The 20,317-nt window shown below is 39.1% G+C and overlaps 1 protein-coding gene across 2 annotated transcripts in view; it reads right to left on the bottom strand.

Moving 5' to 3' along the window:
* Positions 1-20,317, bottom strand: part of erbb4b (erb-b2 receptor tyrosine kinase 4b) — a 453,698-nt gene that overhangs the window by 54,966 nt on the left and 378,415 nt on the right. For both annotated transcript variants that reach the window (XM_070543942.1, XM_070543941.1), the window contains 2 exons: positions 18,663-18,761; positions 13,320-13,505 (listed from right to left, as the gene is read on the bottom strand). In XM_070543942.1, coding sequence (XP_070400043.1) covers positions 13,320-13,505; positions 18,663-18,761 — 285 coding nt within the window. The remainder of the gene's footprint in view (positions 1-13,319; positions 13,506-18,662; positions 18,762-20,317) is intronic.

Genomic DNA, 20,317 nt, shown 5'->3' with positions numbered 1-20,317 from the left:
TTGTCATACATAGTAGTATCCAGTAAGCATACATAGTTGTGCCCTATATGGATATACAATGAGGGACACAAGTCTTTGAACACCCAGTTTTTCCACTCAGAAATCATGGAGGGGTCTGAAATTCACATTGTAGGTGCATTCCTACAGTGAGAGACAGCATTAAAAATTTCAGGACGTTGCCTTGTATGATTTTTAAAGAATGCATTTGTATTGCACTGCTGCACATAAGTGTTTGAACACCTGACAATCAGCAAGATTTCTCTCTCAAAAACCTGTTACTCTGCCTTTAAAAAGTCCTCCTCTACTTCACTTGTTATTACAAATTAGTAGCACCTGTCTAAACCCGATAAAGACACCTGTCACATTCAGACTCTGACTACAACCATGGACAAGACCAAAGAGCTGTCTAAAGACACCAGAGGCAAATTTGTGGACCTCCACAAGGCTGGAAAGGGTTACGGGGCAATTGCCAGGCAGCTTGGTGGAAGTAGATTAACTGTTGGCGCAATTGTTAGAAAATGGAAGAAGCTAAAGATGACTGTCACCCCTTCTTTCCACTGGATGTGAATGTGCCGTGTAACGCCATAGCAGCGTTCTCATTCCCAACTGGGAGCAACTCTGACACAAAACAGGAGTGAAAGTGTTCCACACAGCTAATCCTGCGAGGTCACCAAGTCATGTAGTCAGATGAGACCAAAACGTCACTCATTTTGTTTGAAGGAAAGAGAAGGAGGAGTTGCATACCAAAAACACCATCCATATTGTGAAGCATGGGGTGGAAGTGCCATGCATTGGGGAATGGGGCCATACATCTTTCCCTCAGTAAGAGCATTGAATATGGTCCGTGGCTGGGTCTTGACCCAAAGCCAAGAAAACAAAGGAGTGGCTCCACAAGAAGCATATGATGGTTCGGGAGTAACCTAGCCAGTCTCCAGACCTAAATCCAATAGAATCTTTTTGGAGGGAGTTGAAACTCTGTGTTGCTTAGCAACAGCCCCGAAACCTAACAGATCTATAGGAGATCTGTGTGGAGGAGTGGGCCAAAATCCCTGTTGCAGAGCATCAAACATGGTCAAGAACTACAGGAAACCTTTGGCTTCTGTCATTGCAAGCAAAGCTTCTGTACCAAATACTAACACTGATTTTCCTAGGTGTTCAAATACTTATGTGTAGCAGTGCAAAACGAATAAATTATTTAAATATCATACAATGCTATATCCTAAATGTTTAAACGGGAATGTGCCTGCAATGTGAATTTCAGACCTCTGCATGATTTCTAAGTTGGAGAACTTGCAAAATCGCAAATACAAATGTTCCTCACTGTATAGTCTATGAAAGGTTCTTGATGCCTGCAGTGACTGAAATTATTTTGAAGAGAAATTTGTCACTCAAAGCTTTTGAACATTTAAATAATTTCAGCACCATCAGAGCAAGGGCCCTGTTGATCATGCAAGGAGATTTCAGAATTTCGGTTGTGTTTTGTATTCTGTTGAAAAAAAGAAAAGAAAACAAATAAATACATGAAAATGTTGCTAAGAGACCAGATGGTTTCTTAATGCTAGGCATAAAACTGTCTTGAAACTGGCTTTGTATCGTCTTTTTTTATTTTTTACTGCCAAACCCTCAGCTAGCCAAAATGTTTAGATACCTCCAATTGTTCTTTCACATCTAGAAAATAAATACCTGAATGAATTTATAACTGTAAATGCTAAAATTGTAATTACTTGAAAAAAACAAAGAGTAAAAAAAAAAACAACTTAAAGAAGACCTGTGATACCAGGGTACTATATGACCTGAATGCAGTTATTTATTAATAAGTACAGTATTTAGATATTTAGTTGAATGTTCCCATAATTCTCTGCAGTTTGATGATTCTCTACAGTGATGCAAAACATAAACATCTACAAAAATCCCTGGCAATGGTCCAAACAGGCTTAAAGCCACGCTTGAGCAGAGCCTTATTCTTTAACCTAAACATTGCAGCAGCACACAGGACAATCAATAACAATTACAAAAGTGCAACGTGGCAAATTGTTTTTACAGAGTATGAACACTGCTTCCACTGCCTGACAGACTCTTGGCTATAACTCACCAATTTTCAAGTGTAAAATGTAATGGGCCATTCCCATCTGTACCGGGTCGGCCCGGGCCGGGTAGCCCCAGTCGGCCCCAGCCTGGCCCGGTTGATTCCACACATCCTTGTCTTAAGCCCATGTGGGCTGATTCTACCCACCAATCAGAGGCTTGCTCTAATGGAAGGTGTGAATTTGCCGTCAGCAGTGGGTGTGTTGGCCCTGGTTGGTCTGAAGCAGACCCCCTCGAGAAGAGGGCTGAGAATGAGCCTTGGTTGGCCAGGAAAAATACCAGGCCACCCAGATATATAAACAACCTACGCTACCCGGCCCGGGCCAACCCGGTACAGATGGGAATGGCCCATAAGGGAGCACAAATAAGCAGCCTCTAAGCTGCAAATGATTTAGACGAAAAGAGACTTAGCTCTCTCACACATCTGTTTGCAGCATGTCAGTGTTGCAATGCAAAATCTCCTACTGTAGCATTTGGAAGTATATTTAGGATCTCACAGTTCTCTCATAAGATATGAGGTGGAAATAAAAGGCGAAGGATTGACGTGAAGTATTGTGCAAAGACAAAATCTGTGACATGGTCATTTGTTTGTTTGTCTTAAAAGAAGGTTAAGTAGTAAATAAATAATTTAGCTCTTGACACGGAGAGTTGGAGAGTTGGTGTATAGTAAGAGAAATATAATCAAAAGGTTTGAGATGTTCTCGCATGTGTCAGGGCCTTTTAGGTGTGTGTGTTGATTGTGTGACTATTTTTTATTACTTTATGTTTTCAGTTCGGGCATCTACAAAGATTCATTTAACCTGGGTGAACGTGTGTGTGTGTGTGTGTGTGTGTGTGTGTGTGTGTGTGTGTGTGTGTGTGTGTATGTGTGTGTGTGTGTGTGTGTGTGTGTGTGTGTATGCGTGTGTGAAACTCATTAGTGTCAACCTGTCGCTGTAAACTGCCAGTCCCATCCATTGTAATGACTGCCTGCAGTCATCCATTTTATCCCATCACCCTACTTGGTCACATCCATCTCTGCTAAGCCAGACTGTGTTAAAACTGTGTCACCGTTGTGTGTGTGTGTGTGTGTGTGTGTGTGTGTGTGTGTGTGTGTGTGTGTGTGTGTGTGTGTGTGTGTGTGTGTGTGTGTGTGTGTGTGTGTGTGTGTGTGTTGGGGTGTGTGTGTGTGTGTGTGTAGGGGTGTGCGTGTGTGTGTAGGGGTGTGTGTGTGTGTTTGTGTGTGTGTGTGTGTTTGTGTGTGTGTGTGTGTGTGTGTGTGTGTGTGTGTGTGTGTGTGTGTGTGTGTGTGTGTGTGTGTGGGTGTGTGTGGGTGTGTGTGTGTGTAGGGGTGTGTGTGTGTGTGTGTGTAGGGGTGTGTGTGTGTGTGTGTGTGTGTGTGTGTGGGTGTGTGTGTGTGTGTGTGTGTGTGTGGGTGTGTGTGTGGGTGTGTGTGGGTGTGGGTGTGTGTGTGGGTGTGTGTGTAGGTGTGTAAGTGACTGGCTGAGAAACAAACAGAGGAAGAAGGAGAAAGGAAGAGGGAGTGTGTTCCTCTTGGCTTATTTGGATATTTGATGGACAACAGAGCCAGCAACGAATCAAAGAAGGCCAAATATTCTTTCTAGATCTGACTGTCCTGACTTACTATTCATCTGTCTGCTGCCTGGGGGTGTGACATTTTGCATTTAGGGGTCATTCCAGATGGCTAAGTTTCATTACAAGGGCAATTTCCTTTGAATTTCTTTGCAACAAAATGTCTAAACTAATCAAATACTCCTACGGTTTCTACCGAGACCATACAACTGCTCATCTGTTCATATTTTTTCGGCTCATATGTCACTTCTGGTCTGTTTTGAGTCTCTAAATCAGCTCCCTCAACAAGTGAGATGGCCTGGAAGACGTTTTTCCTAGAAGTCCTCCATCTCTTCTCAGACGAATCCCAAGGCGTTTCCAGGCAGATTTTGTAAACCGACACCGTGTTATGCCCTCTCCTTCTCTCATCAATCCGACATTCCAACAAACGCCTGCAGAAGCAGGTTTCTAGTTTCCATTCTAAAGCTTTAAAACTGGTACTTCTTACTATCAAGAGGCAACAGCGTTACTCCAAGACACATTGGCAGGTTGATCTAATTCACACTACTAACTCAAAGCTTACCACCATATAGTAACCTAAAGCCGGAAATTTCATGGATTCTATTTTGTCCTCCTTTGAACTCATTTCCTTTCCAGAGACATACAAATGCTGCTGATGTATTTAAGCAATGACAATTTTTTATACAGGTTTGGGAGCAAAAACATTTCTGAAGAGCTCTCATGAGTAGGGATGTGCACTGGCAAGAATCTGGCAATACCATGCATGCAATTTGATATATTTTCATTAACCCTCTGGAGGCAGGCGTTGCAGATTTGGTAAAACCTACCTACCTGGTTACTCCACATACGTATTTTGTGAGCATTTTTTTTAACTCAGAAGTAACCCTGAAGGACTGAGGCCCTGTCCACACGTAGCTGGGGATCTGCCAAAACGTAGATATTTTTCTACGTTTTGGCCTGTCATCCACATGAAAACTAAGTTTTTTCACACGAAAACGGACCTTTTTAAAAACTCCGGCCAAAGTGAAGATCTGCGTTTTCTCCGTTTTGGGTGTCTGCGTGTGGACAGACAAACCGGAGTTTTAAGGTCTGCAACGCCACTTTCCGCGACAAAAAAATGCTGACATCACGTGTGCGACCTGTGTTTACACTAGCCGACAGCATGGATGCCCTCAGAGCTGCGCTCGCTTTATCAATTGTCCAAGCGCTTTTTGCTTGTTTGTTTTTGCAAGCGGAATTACTGCTCCTTGCGGAAGACCACAGACGAAGGACGAGGTTAAGAACGGGGGAGGTACTGCCGCCTACAGGTCTGGCATGTCCTTAACAACGTATTTATCTTGGTACGTGTGGACAGAGTTTTTTTTAAATGAGGTGGTTTGGATGCAAGATTTTGGAGGGGCGGATATTCGTTTTTTAAAAAAACCCGGCTACATGTGGACTAGGCCTTAGTTGTTCATCCTTTCATCAAAACTTATTTTTAGCCTGAGAGGGTTAATGGCACAATGGTATTTGCAGCTTTTACGAATGAGATTGTTGGGAGAACTTAGGCCACATGCTTCCAAGGCACATCCAGTGTTATCGCAAGATCTCGTAAATGCAGAGAAAACTGCTGCCACCTAGCAGTCTGAGTTTGAATTGCACTAAAGAAACATGTATGATTTCAGTCCTGAACACGTGTCGCTGCACCACAGATGAAGTAAACAGATGCCTCTAAAGATGATTCTAAAGAAGAAGCCGATACATTAATGAAACTGAAACGAAGTCAGTCAAGTCATGTGGATTCAATTTTTCTTTGTTTTATTTACTGACTTCCTAATGAGTTCAGACGATTTTCAGAAAGGATTTCAGTTGAGTAAAATAAATAAGACCCAAACACGTATGACATACTCATCTATGTTTAACGCAAGAACGGAGATATTATAATTACTCTGGTTATTACAACATTTTCATGAAGGTCCTTTCTGGATGAATTTCTTCTTTCCATTATTAATTTTGCTTTAATGCTACCATGCTGATATGACAATTCATTGTGCTTCAACATCACTAAAAGTCAAAATTCAAACATGCATTAATCCTTCTTTACCAATGAGATTTGCAGAGGGTGAAAAACATGCATAATGCTGCTTTTTTGAAATAAATTAAATATTTACCCAAAGGAATTGAGGTATTCTGGTTGCTTACACAGACTTATAGACTTACTTATGCAGTCATGAAAGACCCTGGCAAAAATGCCTGCAAATTAATTAGTAGAGACATGAAAGAGACCAGCAGGAGTAAGGAATGGGGCGAGGAGAAGGAAGATGGGCGGACACTTGTTGACATTTCTAAGAGTTGTTATAATCAAAGGCTTGACGTCTGTGATCTGCTTCTCGCTCCGTGTCTTAATGTGAAGTCTCGGAGCAGGGATGGTGTCTGCCGTGGATGATTGGATTCAACATTATGAAAGGATTTTATGTTTTATATAAGTTATTTTCCTCCATGAGACTATAAAAACAGTATGGCATGTGTTAATGTGTTCTTTTTTTCTTCAATACCTTCTATCTAAACCTCCAGGACAAAGATTAAATCAGACACAATCTCTGCAAACAGTCAATGTTGCATGGACGTGCAGATCACGTCTACATTGAGTCCGTCGGTCCAGACCACGTCTGTAGGACATCCAAACTAGGTCTTTGCACAGATTGATGGTAACAATTCTGCATTTGAATGATTCAATGGTCCAATGCACCTGACTGGAATTAACAGGTGATTAGTAGTTTTCTGCAAACCTTAACATACTAAACAAGTAATGGGGCAGTTGCATCAGGTGTGTTGGAGAAGGGAAACAACAAAAACATAAAAGGTAATAGCCCTTAAGGACATCATTGGTGTGATACCAAAGCATTACCACTCAATGTGGCATAACCCACTCATGTTAATTTTGTTTCTTAATTATCCTAATTAATATTTTAGTAAATGAGCAAGTATGAATGCAGTAGTTTTAAAAGTATAAAACTTGCCTTTTACCTCCTTTTGTAACAATATGTGGGTTTCTACTGCCTCTATGAACACTCCAAACATGAAAAACGTTGCCCATCTTTTTTTTAGTGTGTGTGTGTGTGTGTGTCATTGTTTGGATGTAAGAGCCATGTGTCTTAAAAAACATCCCTGTTTGTGACAACAAAATAAAGGAAATTGGCATAAAACCACCTCTCACCTCTCCAAGCTGGAGGAACAGCAACTCTACTCTCAGTTGGAATTGGTGGGCGTAGCCAGCTCCGGCTTGTTTTCTTAAAGTGAAATGGCTCATTCTGGAAGGTACTAAAAAAGTCAGCAATAAAACTGCTGAAAATGCTTTGAGTGAGAGGGATTTTGGGTAACACTTAATAATAGTGTTTTGTTAATAAACATTTATAAGTAATTAATATTTCATTAGTAAGTCATTAATAGATCATTTGCAAGGTATTAGATAATGATGTTCAAAGAATTTATAAAGCTTATACAAACATTTACAAATACATTTGTAAATGTTTAGTAAGCCATTACTAGATCACTTACAATGTATTAGGTAATGTATACAATTAATTTTGAGGCTAAATGTTTAAACAATGATTAACTAAACATTTACAGACCCACTTTTCTACATTTGATAATAGTTTATAGATTATGCAAAACTTTCTAAAGTCACAATTGTCGTTGGTTATATGTAAGATTATGATGCACCAGGGATTTATAAATGATTTACTAAATGATCATGAATATATTTGTCAATTGATTTTGAATATGAAATAATTTAAATATTGATAAAATCCATGAAAAAACATCCACACAATTATAAACCCTTTTCAGGTTTTTTTCTTTAAAGGGGCATTATGGAAGTTTGACAGCCAAAACATGTATAGAAATAATACATTTCTTCTTCATAAGTTCTCCTGCAATGCCCTGGTCCTGTAGAATGAGCCCTGGCATTTTTACTGTGATTGCCTGTTTTTCTGTAAAATCACAGAAAAAGAGAGCTGTTCGGGTCGAGCAGGCTGCTTCATGCGCGTTCACGCTCAGGCATAGCCCGTAGCATTTGCTATCCGTAGCTTTAGCAGCAGAAAGTGAGACAGTGCCGCGTTGTAGCTGTTCTTAACGCCTAGTGACAAAGCTAGCTACATTTCTGAGGACCCTTAGCTACTTTGTGTAGAACTTTCTTCTAGATATTTCCTGCAAATTAACAACAAAATAGCCATTTTTGCTCCAAACCGTTCTTTGAACGTTGTTTCAGCTGTCACGGACATCAATGTTACAGATACAAAGGATGTCACTGGTGCTTTAGCTCACCTAGTAAGATGGCAGACTCCCATGCAGAAGTCTTGGGTTTGGTTCTGGATGTTAACATAGTTTTATTTAGTTTCTTTTTTACATTAATGGTATATTTTTTTACAGTAAGATGCCCAAATTTTTATTTGAGACTCGCCGAACGGCATTGACTTCACAGATAAAAAAGATGTGGGTTCAACTTTCATTTTGGAGCAATTTTTCAAGCAAGGGAAGGGAATGATCTGAGCATGCAGGAGGACTGACCCATCATAAACCTTTGTCGGCTGTGCTGAAGAGAAAGGTACAGAACCAAATTATTTAATTAATTAGGTGCGCGTTCTCCTGTCCTCTGTCCCCCGGGCCACACACACACACACAAGGGACTGTCTCAGCTGTTATTTTCGTTAAGGAGTGTGCATGTACAGCATGCGCACCTCTTGCATGAGCCTACTATTGAAGCTGTCGTTACGCTTTGGGCCTGAGGGGGCAATCGCGAGCATACAAATTCAAAACTCCGTAAAGTCCCTTTAAATATTATTTGAAATAAATGGGGATAGAGCTGAAACTGGAATGGATTTTTGAATAATGAAATAATAGTTTTTGTTGTTTACTTTCATGCGTCACTTCTGGGTTATACAGTCTCCTCCTGGTGTGACTTCCTGGTTCCCCAACGTAAACAGGAAGCACACTCGTTCTGCCACTCAAACAGATCGGTGTGAGCAAACGAGGCTGGGGAAATAAGGACGACAACGCCCAGGAAGAAATGCCACAATGTTTCCAAAGGGTTGGAATATTTCAAACTCAAGCCAACAGATAAGAATGCTAGCTTAATGCTAAGTAAGCTAAGTGGACGTTAGCAGATGATGGAGTCGCCCCCTGCTGCAAGCGTTCTCCTCGTCGACTGTGTCATTGGGAGGAGAAAGCGGGCAGCGGAGGGTGACACTCGTCGTGTGCTGCCTGTAGACAAACGGAGAAGGAAGTGACACCGCCAACAACAGCGAGCTCTGAAGAAGACTGCAAGAGTAGTCGAAACATCAACAAAAAAGATGGTAAAACAATCCGTTTCAGTGTTAAAAGAACCAATGCAATTATCATAAAGTGTTACTGTAGTTTGTGCTATAGCCTTCCTAAACTTGCTTTTATCAAACACAGACCTTTTACACAATAGAAAAAAGTATAATGTCTCCTTTAATTTAAGCTTAAGCAAAAATGCAAAACCCTTCTAATAATAAATGTTACAAAACAATACAAACAAAATAACCCCACAATTCCACTACCTTCGCTCCGCTCCGCCCCCGCCTTCCGCAGCCGCTCGCTTCCGAACTCAATTTTTACTGGTACCCGCTCTACAACGGCTCCGCTCCGGTGCGGAGACCTGAGGTGCGCAAACAAGCATGCACGGGATTTTCGAGATCTTGCGATACAGTCCGAGCAATAAACGCGGAAGTTAGATCCAAACACCCGTTGTGTGGGAGAAGCATCGAAATGAACTGTTTAATCTGCCCATCATGTGTGCTGAGAGATCAGCAGTGTTTGGATCAACAAAGTGTGACTACTTTGATAGTAGAAACTGTATTTATGGCTTATTTTTGTGCATTTAAAGTTCAGCCGCCATTGATAGTTGTTAAAAGTTGTTAAACCTGTGCATATGAAACAAGAAACGCTTTTTGTTTATCGATTTATTGTGAAATATCGGAAGTTGTGCTTGCTCCCTTTCCTGTTGGGCGGTTGTGATTCCTGTCCATTGACTGCGGAGGTGCTCCGGCGTCCAGCAAAAATAGAATCGATCCTATTTTGGCCGGATGGCGGAACGGCGGGTGGCGCACGGCGCCGCACGGCCGCAGTAGTGGAATTGCTCTGACTGACTACAACGGGACCGTTTTTGCTGCGGAGTTCGTGCCGGAGCGGTGGCAGTGGAATTTTGGGGTAAGTGTTGACTTCATTTAGTACTAATACTTTTTGCCAGAACAATAGATGGCAATAGGTAGTTAAAGAGAGATAAAATAAATAAACATGAGTCTACAGAAGTTTGCTGTCTGTTTTCTTTTCTATAATCTTTAGAAAAACAGAGAAAGTTGGGTTTATTTTTTGAAATTATAAAAAAAAAGAACAGGAAAGGGAGAGTAGGGAGAGCAGAATGGAAAAAGGAATGAAGTGAGTTTCCTCTGGAACCCTAGGGAGGTTTGTAATGAGTTGGAGGGAGCCATGTTTGCTTTACTGGGTTTACACAGAGAAATGACCCACTCTTTTTTTCTTCTTTTTAAAATCAAACTCTGGACTTAGAGGAATCCCAGATCACTGTGATGCTGACGGAGGAAAAGCCACCATGTGCTGGATGTTGTCTATACATGACTCTAACAAAGAAACACAACGGTCCACATCAGTGTTTGTTAGAGTCCCCAATAAATATTTAAAAGGAAACTTTAGGTCTAATCTGCTCCACTGAGCATGCAGCTTTAACTCAATGAAAACATCCCAAACTGTAATTTGTCAATTGTTTGCAGCTGACACGTGAGAAACATGCACCAACTGTCTCTGCTACATTTATTTAATTGTCATAATGCAAAAGCATTGTCCTAGGGTATAAAGTTGCATCGCTCATCACTGAGTTAATTCATTGCAGCAGAAGGGTGTTAACCCTCATGCATCATTAAGGATGTTTTTGTCCGTTTGGGCAGTGTCTCCCTATTTGCCTGGACACTCTTTCATGAGCATTTGTGCATTTTTTTTACAAAAATTCTCTAGACAAATTTTGAATTTGAGATTGTAATTTTGAAAACAGACCAATAGAACACTATAAAAAACACACCATATTCTTGAATTAATGGAGGATAAAATGTCTGTAAATGCGGCTGTAAAAAGACCATGCAAAAAAAAAAAAGATTGCATTTTTTATTACTTATGATCTATATGAGAATTAGCATGAAGTATGACATGAGGTATTATAGGTCTATAAGGTGGTATAAATTAAATCAAACAAGCAAATTCTAATAAAAACTGTCTAAATGTATGTGCCTGCTGGTAGATTTAATTTCATTGCTTCTATTATTAGCCCTGAGGTAAAATGCATAAACATTTTTAAACAATAAAGAGTAACGTGATGCCTTATATGCCAATTTTTAGATGAAATAGTTCAGATCAATTTAAATACAAAAAGGAGTATTTCCCAAGTTACACAAACCAAATGGTGTGCAGAAATATTTGAGTACACATGAATAAGACGGTCAAATAGAATGTCCCTTTATTATGAAAATGGCCAATTTCCAATGAGGAACATCTTGTCATTAAAACAATTAAGTTTGACGTTTAATAATGTGTCAAGCAGACTAAGAACAGTCCATTTATTCAACCCGAAAATTAATTCCTGAAAACATAATTTACATAATAATTGTGCACAAGTTTACACGAGGAAGATGTTTGTCATCTAGGAGATTTACTATGCATACATAATTAGGAGAAATTGATACAGTGGGTAATTTCAGAGAAAGAAATGTAAATACATGTTCTGTTGTATTTTATTCTTGCATGTGAAGAAACACTGATGAATCTGCTCATTAGCATGAATCTCGTAGCAGATACCGTGTCATCAATAAAATATGGCTGTGATGGTGACCACGTCCACGGGGATGGAGCCTCAGAAAAGAGCCGTGCCACTCGCACATGCCTCAAAAGACCCTGTGAAACTGCAAGCAGTTAAACCAAATTGAAAGAAAATGTGTCGAGACTCAAGTCATTTTCATGTGCACCACATGTGAGAATCTATGTCCTAATTCTCCTTCTTGCAAACATTCAGATAAGCCCACTATAGAGGACACTGTGTGTGTTTGTGCATGGAGTGTTTGCACCTTATTAATTCTGGCTCCTGTTGGCTACTTGTGTCCCCAGTGGCTGTAGTCAATTATTAAAAACACGAAACAACTATTCTCGATACACACAGTGAGACAACACAGCATTAAATAATACATAATATCTACTCTTCATAAATCTTACATCTCTCCATGTTGACAACTGTTCCCAGCATGCACACTTATTCGTGCACATATTGCAATATTTATTTATTTTATAGGCAAAGTAATTAGTGAGATTTTATTCGTATTTTTTACATCATAACCCTACACATTGCACCTTCAATATCTTTTTCAAAAAGGAACTTCACTGAGAAACCATGTTGTACTTATTATTTTTGAAAATAATAATTGTCTACACGTATTTTCTGCATTAGCTCCTTATTTAAAAAGCCTGACACATTTACGTCACACTGTCACTTAACATTCATGGATTCGCCCAACTTGACCCGTGACGGGGAAGGCTGTTGTTGGTTTAGTGTCCAGGAAACAGCAGAGAATGTCTCGGCTAGTAGAAGCTAACGCTAGTGTTAGCAACTCCACCACACAGCAGAACTCCTTCAGGATGGTGTTATTTGTGGGGATAAAACATCCGTGTTGCTGTTAGCCAATCAGAGGCAAAATGTCCAAATACCAGGAAATAATCAAAGTCGTCTGAAGCTACTTTCTCTGCTGGCTGAGTTCCCCGTGCTGAAATAGACGAACCTGAGCTTTTTTCTCCAGAAGGCATTCATTTAGACCACTGCAAATGTTAAAAATGTTCCTCTTTAAGTATCAGAACAGTATCAACATTACCTATAATAATATAGAAAAGCAGTTGATGTGAGGTAAGATGAATGTGTCTCACATTTAGCCGATGATTTAATACTTCTCTCAGAAACTCACCAGAGAATTGTCGGTCTCTGATTTGCCCAAGAACATAAACTAGAGCATTTGTATAAAATATCAAAATGAAGAAATCACCTGTTACTAAGACATTTTTACACCAATTCCTTTTATTTTGTGACCCATTACCTTACTCTTTTGAGTATGATAAAATGCTGCATGCTTTGATAGAAATGTTTAATATAAATAGCGGTATATAAATAAGATATTTTAGAAGAATAGACCTTTTTCATATCGAGTGGTAGGGTTGTTTGCTCGTTGGGTTGGGTGAACATGTATGTATTCACATATCTTGTCTTTAGAGACAAATGAGTTACTGTGGATATTTACCTGTCACCTCTAAGTTAACTGGCTTTTTACACTTCCTCGCCAAATTCAAGCAGGACAATGAATTATTCATAGAGATGCTGGGATTCCTCTGCAGCCTTAATAAACTCTGTCCAGGAACAAAGGAATCCACTTCATCTTTATTACCAAAGACTTAAAATAACCTGTTGGTAGCTGTGTGAGAAATATAACCTACCCAAACACAGTTACACATGCATTCAATATCCAACACTGGTCCTGCTGTGCAATGCAGCAAGTCTGTACCAAACTAAATAAATCAGCCATCAGTGCAGCCACTTAAATCACAAACTTTTTTCTTACCTTGGCTACCTGGACGCACCAGTTGAGCAACAGCTGTGATCCGATGTTGTCCTTGTGCTCGTGGACGTAGTCAAGCAAGCAGCCGTGTGGCATCAGTTGTGTCACCAGCTGGATCGTAGGACTAAGGCAGACGCCCAACAGTCGGACCAGATGAGGGTGCTCCATGCTAGCCATTATCAAAGCCTCCTGTACACAGGTCAGATTTATGCTCAGGCATTAGGGGCAGAAGGAATGAGTAACTAATTGTTATTTTAATAATGTACTATAATCATCAATAACAGCAATCCATACAACGTAAAAACAAAGTTAAAGCAATGCAGTGAGCAGGAATGAAAATTCTGTCATCGGAAGTTTTCACTATTTTAGTTTCTTCCGGGTCCGAACCAAAAATAAAAACAGGTCCACTTTCGAATATCTTTAGTGATAACATCAGTTTATTTATAACAATAAGATATGAAAAACATCCTTGTTGTATTTGCCATAAACAATACTTATAAATTTCCCCAAAAATGCAGCAGAATATAAAGTTTGCCTGAACTGAGGAACATTAAACTACCTAGCTCCTATATTTAGAAGGTTTAGGGAATAAAAACAAGCAAACAAAAAAAAAAACATTTTCCCCAATTTAGCATTTTTATATTTTACATAAACTTCACCAGAGTTAATTTAAAAGTGGACTTCTCCCCATCTTTCCCTTCAAGCCTTCTTGTGGGGTGTTCACTGAGGCTCAGATGACTACACTTTCTTCAAACGACCACAACAAAAAGAGCAAACTCTCCAGTTTGTTTTAATCAAACTAATCCAGTTGAGTGAGAACAAGCTACATGTTTATGCAGACTTGAAACTCCACTTTGAAGCTGGAAACTCAGAAGACTGCAGTCAGAATGTACAGGAAGTTCTATGCCACACCAGAGTGATCACAAAACATCTGATTATAAACGTAACTGTAATTACATTAAACATTTAACTATACATCTATAAAATCTAAGTGTGATAGCCTGATATTTGGTCTATAATGTACAATGCCTTGAAAATTATCCATACCATTGAACTTTTATACATTTTGGCACCTCACTACCACAAACTGAAATATATTTTATTAAGATTTTCTTTGATGGACCAACACAAAGTAGAACACAATTGTGAAATGAAACCGATACACAGTTTTCAACATTTTAAGCAAATGGAAAACCTGAAAAGTGTGGCGTACATTTTTATTCAGCCCCCTGAACTCTGGTACCCCTAAACAACATCCATTGCAATCAATTGTCTTCAGAAGTCACCTTATTAGATAACAAGGTACACCTCTGCTGTGAAGGCATCAGTTAGCCTTAAAATCTAGACCGTCAGTTGCTGAAGCAAAATGATTTTGCTCTGCATGGAGCGACCCAGAAGTTATTTATTGTAAGCAGCCACATTAGCCTTTTGTTTTACTCTAATATCAGGCTAGAGGCTAACATTTAGCTAACAATGCTGATGGTGAATTAGATGCAAATATTCGACTCTAAAAATATCTCAAGCTACTTTTTGAACAACTCGATACTACAGTGAAATGTGTGTTTGAAGTGAATGAGTTAATTGTGGCATTTTACTTCCTTTAATCAGTTGTTCAGAACTATAAGCGCAAGATAACAGCAAGACGGCAAACAATCACCCTCCCTTCAATGTCTGTGAAACATTACTGTAATAAGTGTAATAAGTGCTCCTACTGTACAACACCCAAGAGTGCTAACACTAGATATAAGAACATCTCTAGCAAATAATTAAATTACAGTATATGCCACTACTTTGCTTGTCATTTAGAATCTTCTGGCGCTGATCTGTGACTGGCAGTAGCCATGAAACTTTCCAAACGGCAGTGAATACATAATTTTTTTGCTGAATTTTGGAAAATATGCAGCAGTACCCACATTTGACCACAGGATGTTATTCTTACATACTGCACCTTTAAGGTTGAACAAAATATTACAGAGAAACATTATAGACTTGTGTATACTGCTAGTATCTAAGGTTTTGCTAAGTGAAACTGTCTCATTTCAATATGTTAACTCTGACAATATCCTTATCATTTAGGATATCTGCTTGAAATCTACTCAGCAGATTGCAATTTACTGATTAAAGCCATTTTTGTAAAGAGATCATTGCTGCTAACTCATATTTTTTTCAGTAATTCTGTATATTTTTCTGTGTATTATGTATTTTACTCTTCAAAATCATTCATTATTTTCTACCTTCAGGACAATTTAAATGTCACAGTAAATTAACAAACTGGCCACAAATCACTTTGAATCGACTGATCCAGCTGTTTGAGGCGAGAAAGAAGTGTTTTTCTCTCCTTTGTTTAACTTGATAAGTTTGTCAGTAATTTAAGCCAATAATTTATTTTCTAACCAGTGTATTTTCCTTTCCACATGTGTACTCGGAACCAAAAAGGATGTACAGAGTGTCCCTGATGTGTCCTCTTGATCCCAGGTCGACTTCCCATTAATGTCCGAGGACAAACGTTCAAACACTCTTTACGCTGCCACAGAGTCCATCAAGTCTAAAAGTGTAGAAGAGCCAGAGATCACAGAACCTTTTATTCTGTTTAAGGCTGAAGTTCCTCTTGAAGTAAGCAGCAAGGTTCAATTCCAGTCAGAAACAGCTGATTTCTATTCAGAGTAAAAGATCAAAGTGACTCACTACTTCAAAACGCTCCTCGTAGTAAGATAAGAATGTTGTAAACACAGCATCACAGACTGCTGTAAAATATTTATCTCTGCAGCAAGAATTGTTTCTTTGCGGTTCTGTAAGTCAGATGGTGTAATTCTTTTATACATGTTAGCAATAAACATGTTGTTGTGCATTTAATAAATGTGCTTGTCTGGTCCACACTATTGCATGTGATTGGAACATCATACACTCCAAAACGTGCATATTATTCACATGACATAGTACTAAAGGCCGGTATAGGCCTAGAAATGCATAAAACATAGTGGCTACAAGTGTTGTGACTTAATGTGACAATTTATCATGAGATGGATAGCTGTGCATTAAAATACACAGGACAGCTGGGGGTGATTGTATGCATTGGGGGTTGCAAGAATGGCGTTTCTAAAGCTGCAGACTCAATACAGCCTGGAATTTACAAGGCTTGTTAGAATGATTTCAACATCATTTCTCTACCAATAGGGACTCTAAGGCTCCTCCTCTTGCAACTGGCTTCTGTCAACCTTTCCACAGACTCCCAATAACTATTTTCCTTTGGCAGTATAGGAGATCCATGGACCAGAAGTAGATGGGTGTGACCATCCTCAAGACACAGAGATGTAGTACCGACGACAATAAATCAGGTTCACGGTTGACTTTTTCTGCTCTTGGATTGTGAGTTGGACACCAAAAAGGGACCAACTGCGCTAATGTGCTCCTACTCCATGAACATTATTCACTGTAAATGAACTTTGGGTCTAACTTTTTATTTTGTTTAGAAATTTTATGGTCATGTTTCACAAAATAGTACAATCGCAGGTTGATATAACAGTGTTTATTTTAATAAACATTTAATATGTAGTCATTCTGTTTTAATTTAAGCATTTTAATGCATATGCCTGTGTCCTTTATGCTGTTTCTTCTTGAAAACTCAATTTTCTAATTTTATTCACGGTTAATTGCTTAAGGATACAATAATAATTTGCTGCCTTTGTGTATTTCTCTGTATTAGTTATTTCCTATTATCCAAGTGTATGTGCTGCCTTAAAGTGACAATCTGTATTTTCCCTGACAACAGAGGGCAGTGCATACGTAAATCATTGCAAGCAAGTGGTATTTTTGTGTTTGAGTAAGAGATAACCAACGGATGGCCATTAGTGTCAAAAATCCTTGGGAGTGCAACTTCCAGCAAAATGACAAGCACACCAGATTTCATCACTGGCAATGAGTGACGAGGTAAATGTGTAAAACAACAATGTTTATGAATGGTGAACATTCTGTAACCATTTGACACAAATCAGTGAATGCATTTAGTCCACACAGGCTCCCATAGGAGGAAACATGGCATTTAAAATGGCATCACCCGAAGACTTAGACCCGCTCCCATGTATTTTAGACCAAATTTTCATGATTATAAGTTACAAAGACTCCAATATTTTTCAACAACTGGATATCATTTAATTTATTTTCAACAACATTTTGATGGATAGTTCCAGAGATTAACAGCAAAAACTACACATTGTCTCTAAAAACGAGTACATTTACCCACTGTGAAATCAATTAAGTTGATTTGACTCTATTCTATTCTATTCTATTCTATTCTATTCTATTCTATTCTATGCACACCCATGTGCAATGCTCCAACAGATGCTTGGAAGCTTCAGATATCTACATACATCGTACTGCAGGTCTACTGAAGTCCCCCTCTGATTTCGAGGGTCACGTGACCACAGGTACCACCATCGAGGCCTTAATTTTCCATAATTGTTCTCCGTACACTTTCATAAACTAAAATTCAAACAAATTCCTGTTAAACATTTTAACTTTACATTACTTGTGCCTATTTGATGCATAACTGTTTTATATCTGCTCCAATGACACTTTCCAACTCTTCCACACCAAACAAGAGATTCTTGGTAACTGTGCTGAGAACAGGAAAGACAAGCTTCCCTTTCAGACGGCCCTTATGCACCTATGGGTTCACCTGATATTCATAAAGGGTATATGTGGACACATGAAGGTTGTACCTTAACATATAACCTCCATGTGTGTCAGATGCACCCATCTGATTTTCCGATCATCAAACGGGGGCCCCAAAGCACGTGGAATGTAATATTAAAGACACAAGGGAAATTCATCAAAGACGTCACGATAAAAATAGAAATTCGAACAACCCAACAGTCTTCCTCTTAGACTGTCAAACTACGTGCAAAACATGAGTGCAAGTGGGTCACATTCAATGCATGTGTGTTGATGAGAGTTATTTCATCTGCATTGCATCATTACAGTGTAATAATTTAAGTTTTTTTTTGCACACTTCTTTTTTGAGACGAGCCACGCTGTGAATGTTTTATAAATCGGGCCTCGTTCACTGTGAAGCAAATTGCATTGTGCGTGTGTGTGTGTGTGTGTGTGTGTGTGTGTGTGTATGCGCAGGTGAGGCATAGTGCTCCCACTAGTCAGTAGAGGTGCATTTATTCTCAATAATCCAGCTGCACCCTGTTGCTCATCCAGTTAACACAAATGTCTTAAATATCTATAATATATTCAATAAAAGCCCAGTTATGCAGGTTTTAACAACAGTTTGAATGAAATTAAATAATAAACAAAAGCAGTAAATTATGTCATGAGATCAATCGTCCACCCTGTACTCACATCCATGAACTCCACATTAGCCTTGGGTCCAGTGGCTTCACTGAGGATCTTGATGGCCACAGGAATTTTCACAGTTTCACCCTCTGGGACCCAAATTCCCTAAAAAACATACAGAACTGTAAAACACATCCAACTCACAAAGCTTCTAATCAGATGAATGTTATTTCAGTTGCTCATGTAAAATCTTAGAGGGAGAAACATCTCTACTTTTTTTTCTTTGAACCACTTTAATTATTTTATATTATCACCAACAATATTCAACACTTTCTATTCAAAAAGTACATTTTGCCCTTGAAGGATGGCTTAACGATGTGATCGTTTTAACCGCTCAAACATTTCAGGTAAAATTTGTGATTTTACGTCCAACGCTCATACAATAAGGAACTCTCAGCTTTGTCAAAACACTAAAAATGTGTTTCGCCTTTGTTATTCCCCACGTCGGGAAAATGAATCAGGTTAGAATTAAATCAAAATACAATTAGAGCTCATTTCAATTCAGATTATTTCCCCTGACTTCGCCAGATCCAGCACTGAAGCTGCGATAACCTCAAATATCTCCTATTTCATTTTTATATCTCTAATGCATTCTTTTATTTTATAATTCAAGCCTTTGATGATAAATGTTAACAATGATAAACCTGATAACAACCTATTTCTCTCAAAACTTTGGACTGTCTGACACCACATGAGTTTCGAGGCTTCAGATGTGCCTCATCATGCTACATATATGCCCTTTCAGTCAGACACAATCCTCTGAAATTATCAGGTGTTAAAATATTTATCTGTTTCTGAGAAGATGTAAAAACCAAAGGAGACAACATATTTGTAGCCAGATCCCTGAAGGTGTGGAATGAACAGCCTGAGGAAATCAGGTCAGCAGGGTCAGTGACCTCTTACAAAGCTGAGCTCACCCTCAGACTGGTTTTACTTTCTACAGACTCAGTCCTCTGACAAGGATGCCAACACAACACACAGTGGCCCCAATCCTAGAGTCATGTCGGCCAATTAAATAAGAAAAAAACAGAGCCATCACTGGCTCTAACAGGCAACAACACAAGCTGTCAAAATACAGGCACACACATGCATGCACCCACCCACACACACACACACACACACACACACACACACACACACACACACACACACACACACACACACACACACACACACACACACACACACACACGCACAATGAAAATAATTCTGATTCACAGGTTTTTCTTGTTTTTCTCGACTTTTATTCATTCATTTATTCATGTCATCATTTGAATTCAAAGTATTACTTTACTAAAAGGTTTGAGTTTATGACATTTGATGTTAATTTTTTTTTCACATAAAACTTGTGACAAGAGTATAAATTAGAATAAGTGAACACCATTAAATGGTAAATGGCTTGTTTTTGCATATCACTATCTTAGGGTTCTACAACACAATCAGTAATTCACCCATTCACACACACGTTCACAACATTGGAGCCACCGGTCCCTTCGACCACCACCCGCAGAGAAGGCGCGTTCAGTGTCTTGCCCAAGGACACAACAGCATCATTCTCCAGTCAAAGCCAGGATTGAACCTGCAACCTTCCGTTTACTGGACAACCTGCTCTACGTCCTGAGCTACTGCTGCCCTCTTTACTATTGCTGTTTAACATTTAT

Source organism: Nothobranchius furzeri, chromosome 14 (assembly GCF_043380555.1).
Source record: "Nothobranchius furzeri strain GRZ-AD chromosome 14, NfurGRZ-RIMD1, whole genome shotgun sequence".
In the NCBI taxonomy this organism is placed as follows: Eukaryota; Metazoa; Chordata; class Actinopteri; order Cyprinodontiformes; family Nothobranchiidae; genus Nothobranchius; species Nothobranchius furzeri.
The sequence above is the reverse complement of the archived record's forward strand: the minus strand, read 5'-3'. Positions and strand labels throughout refer to the sequence as shown.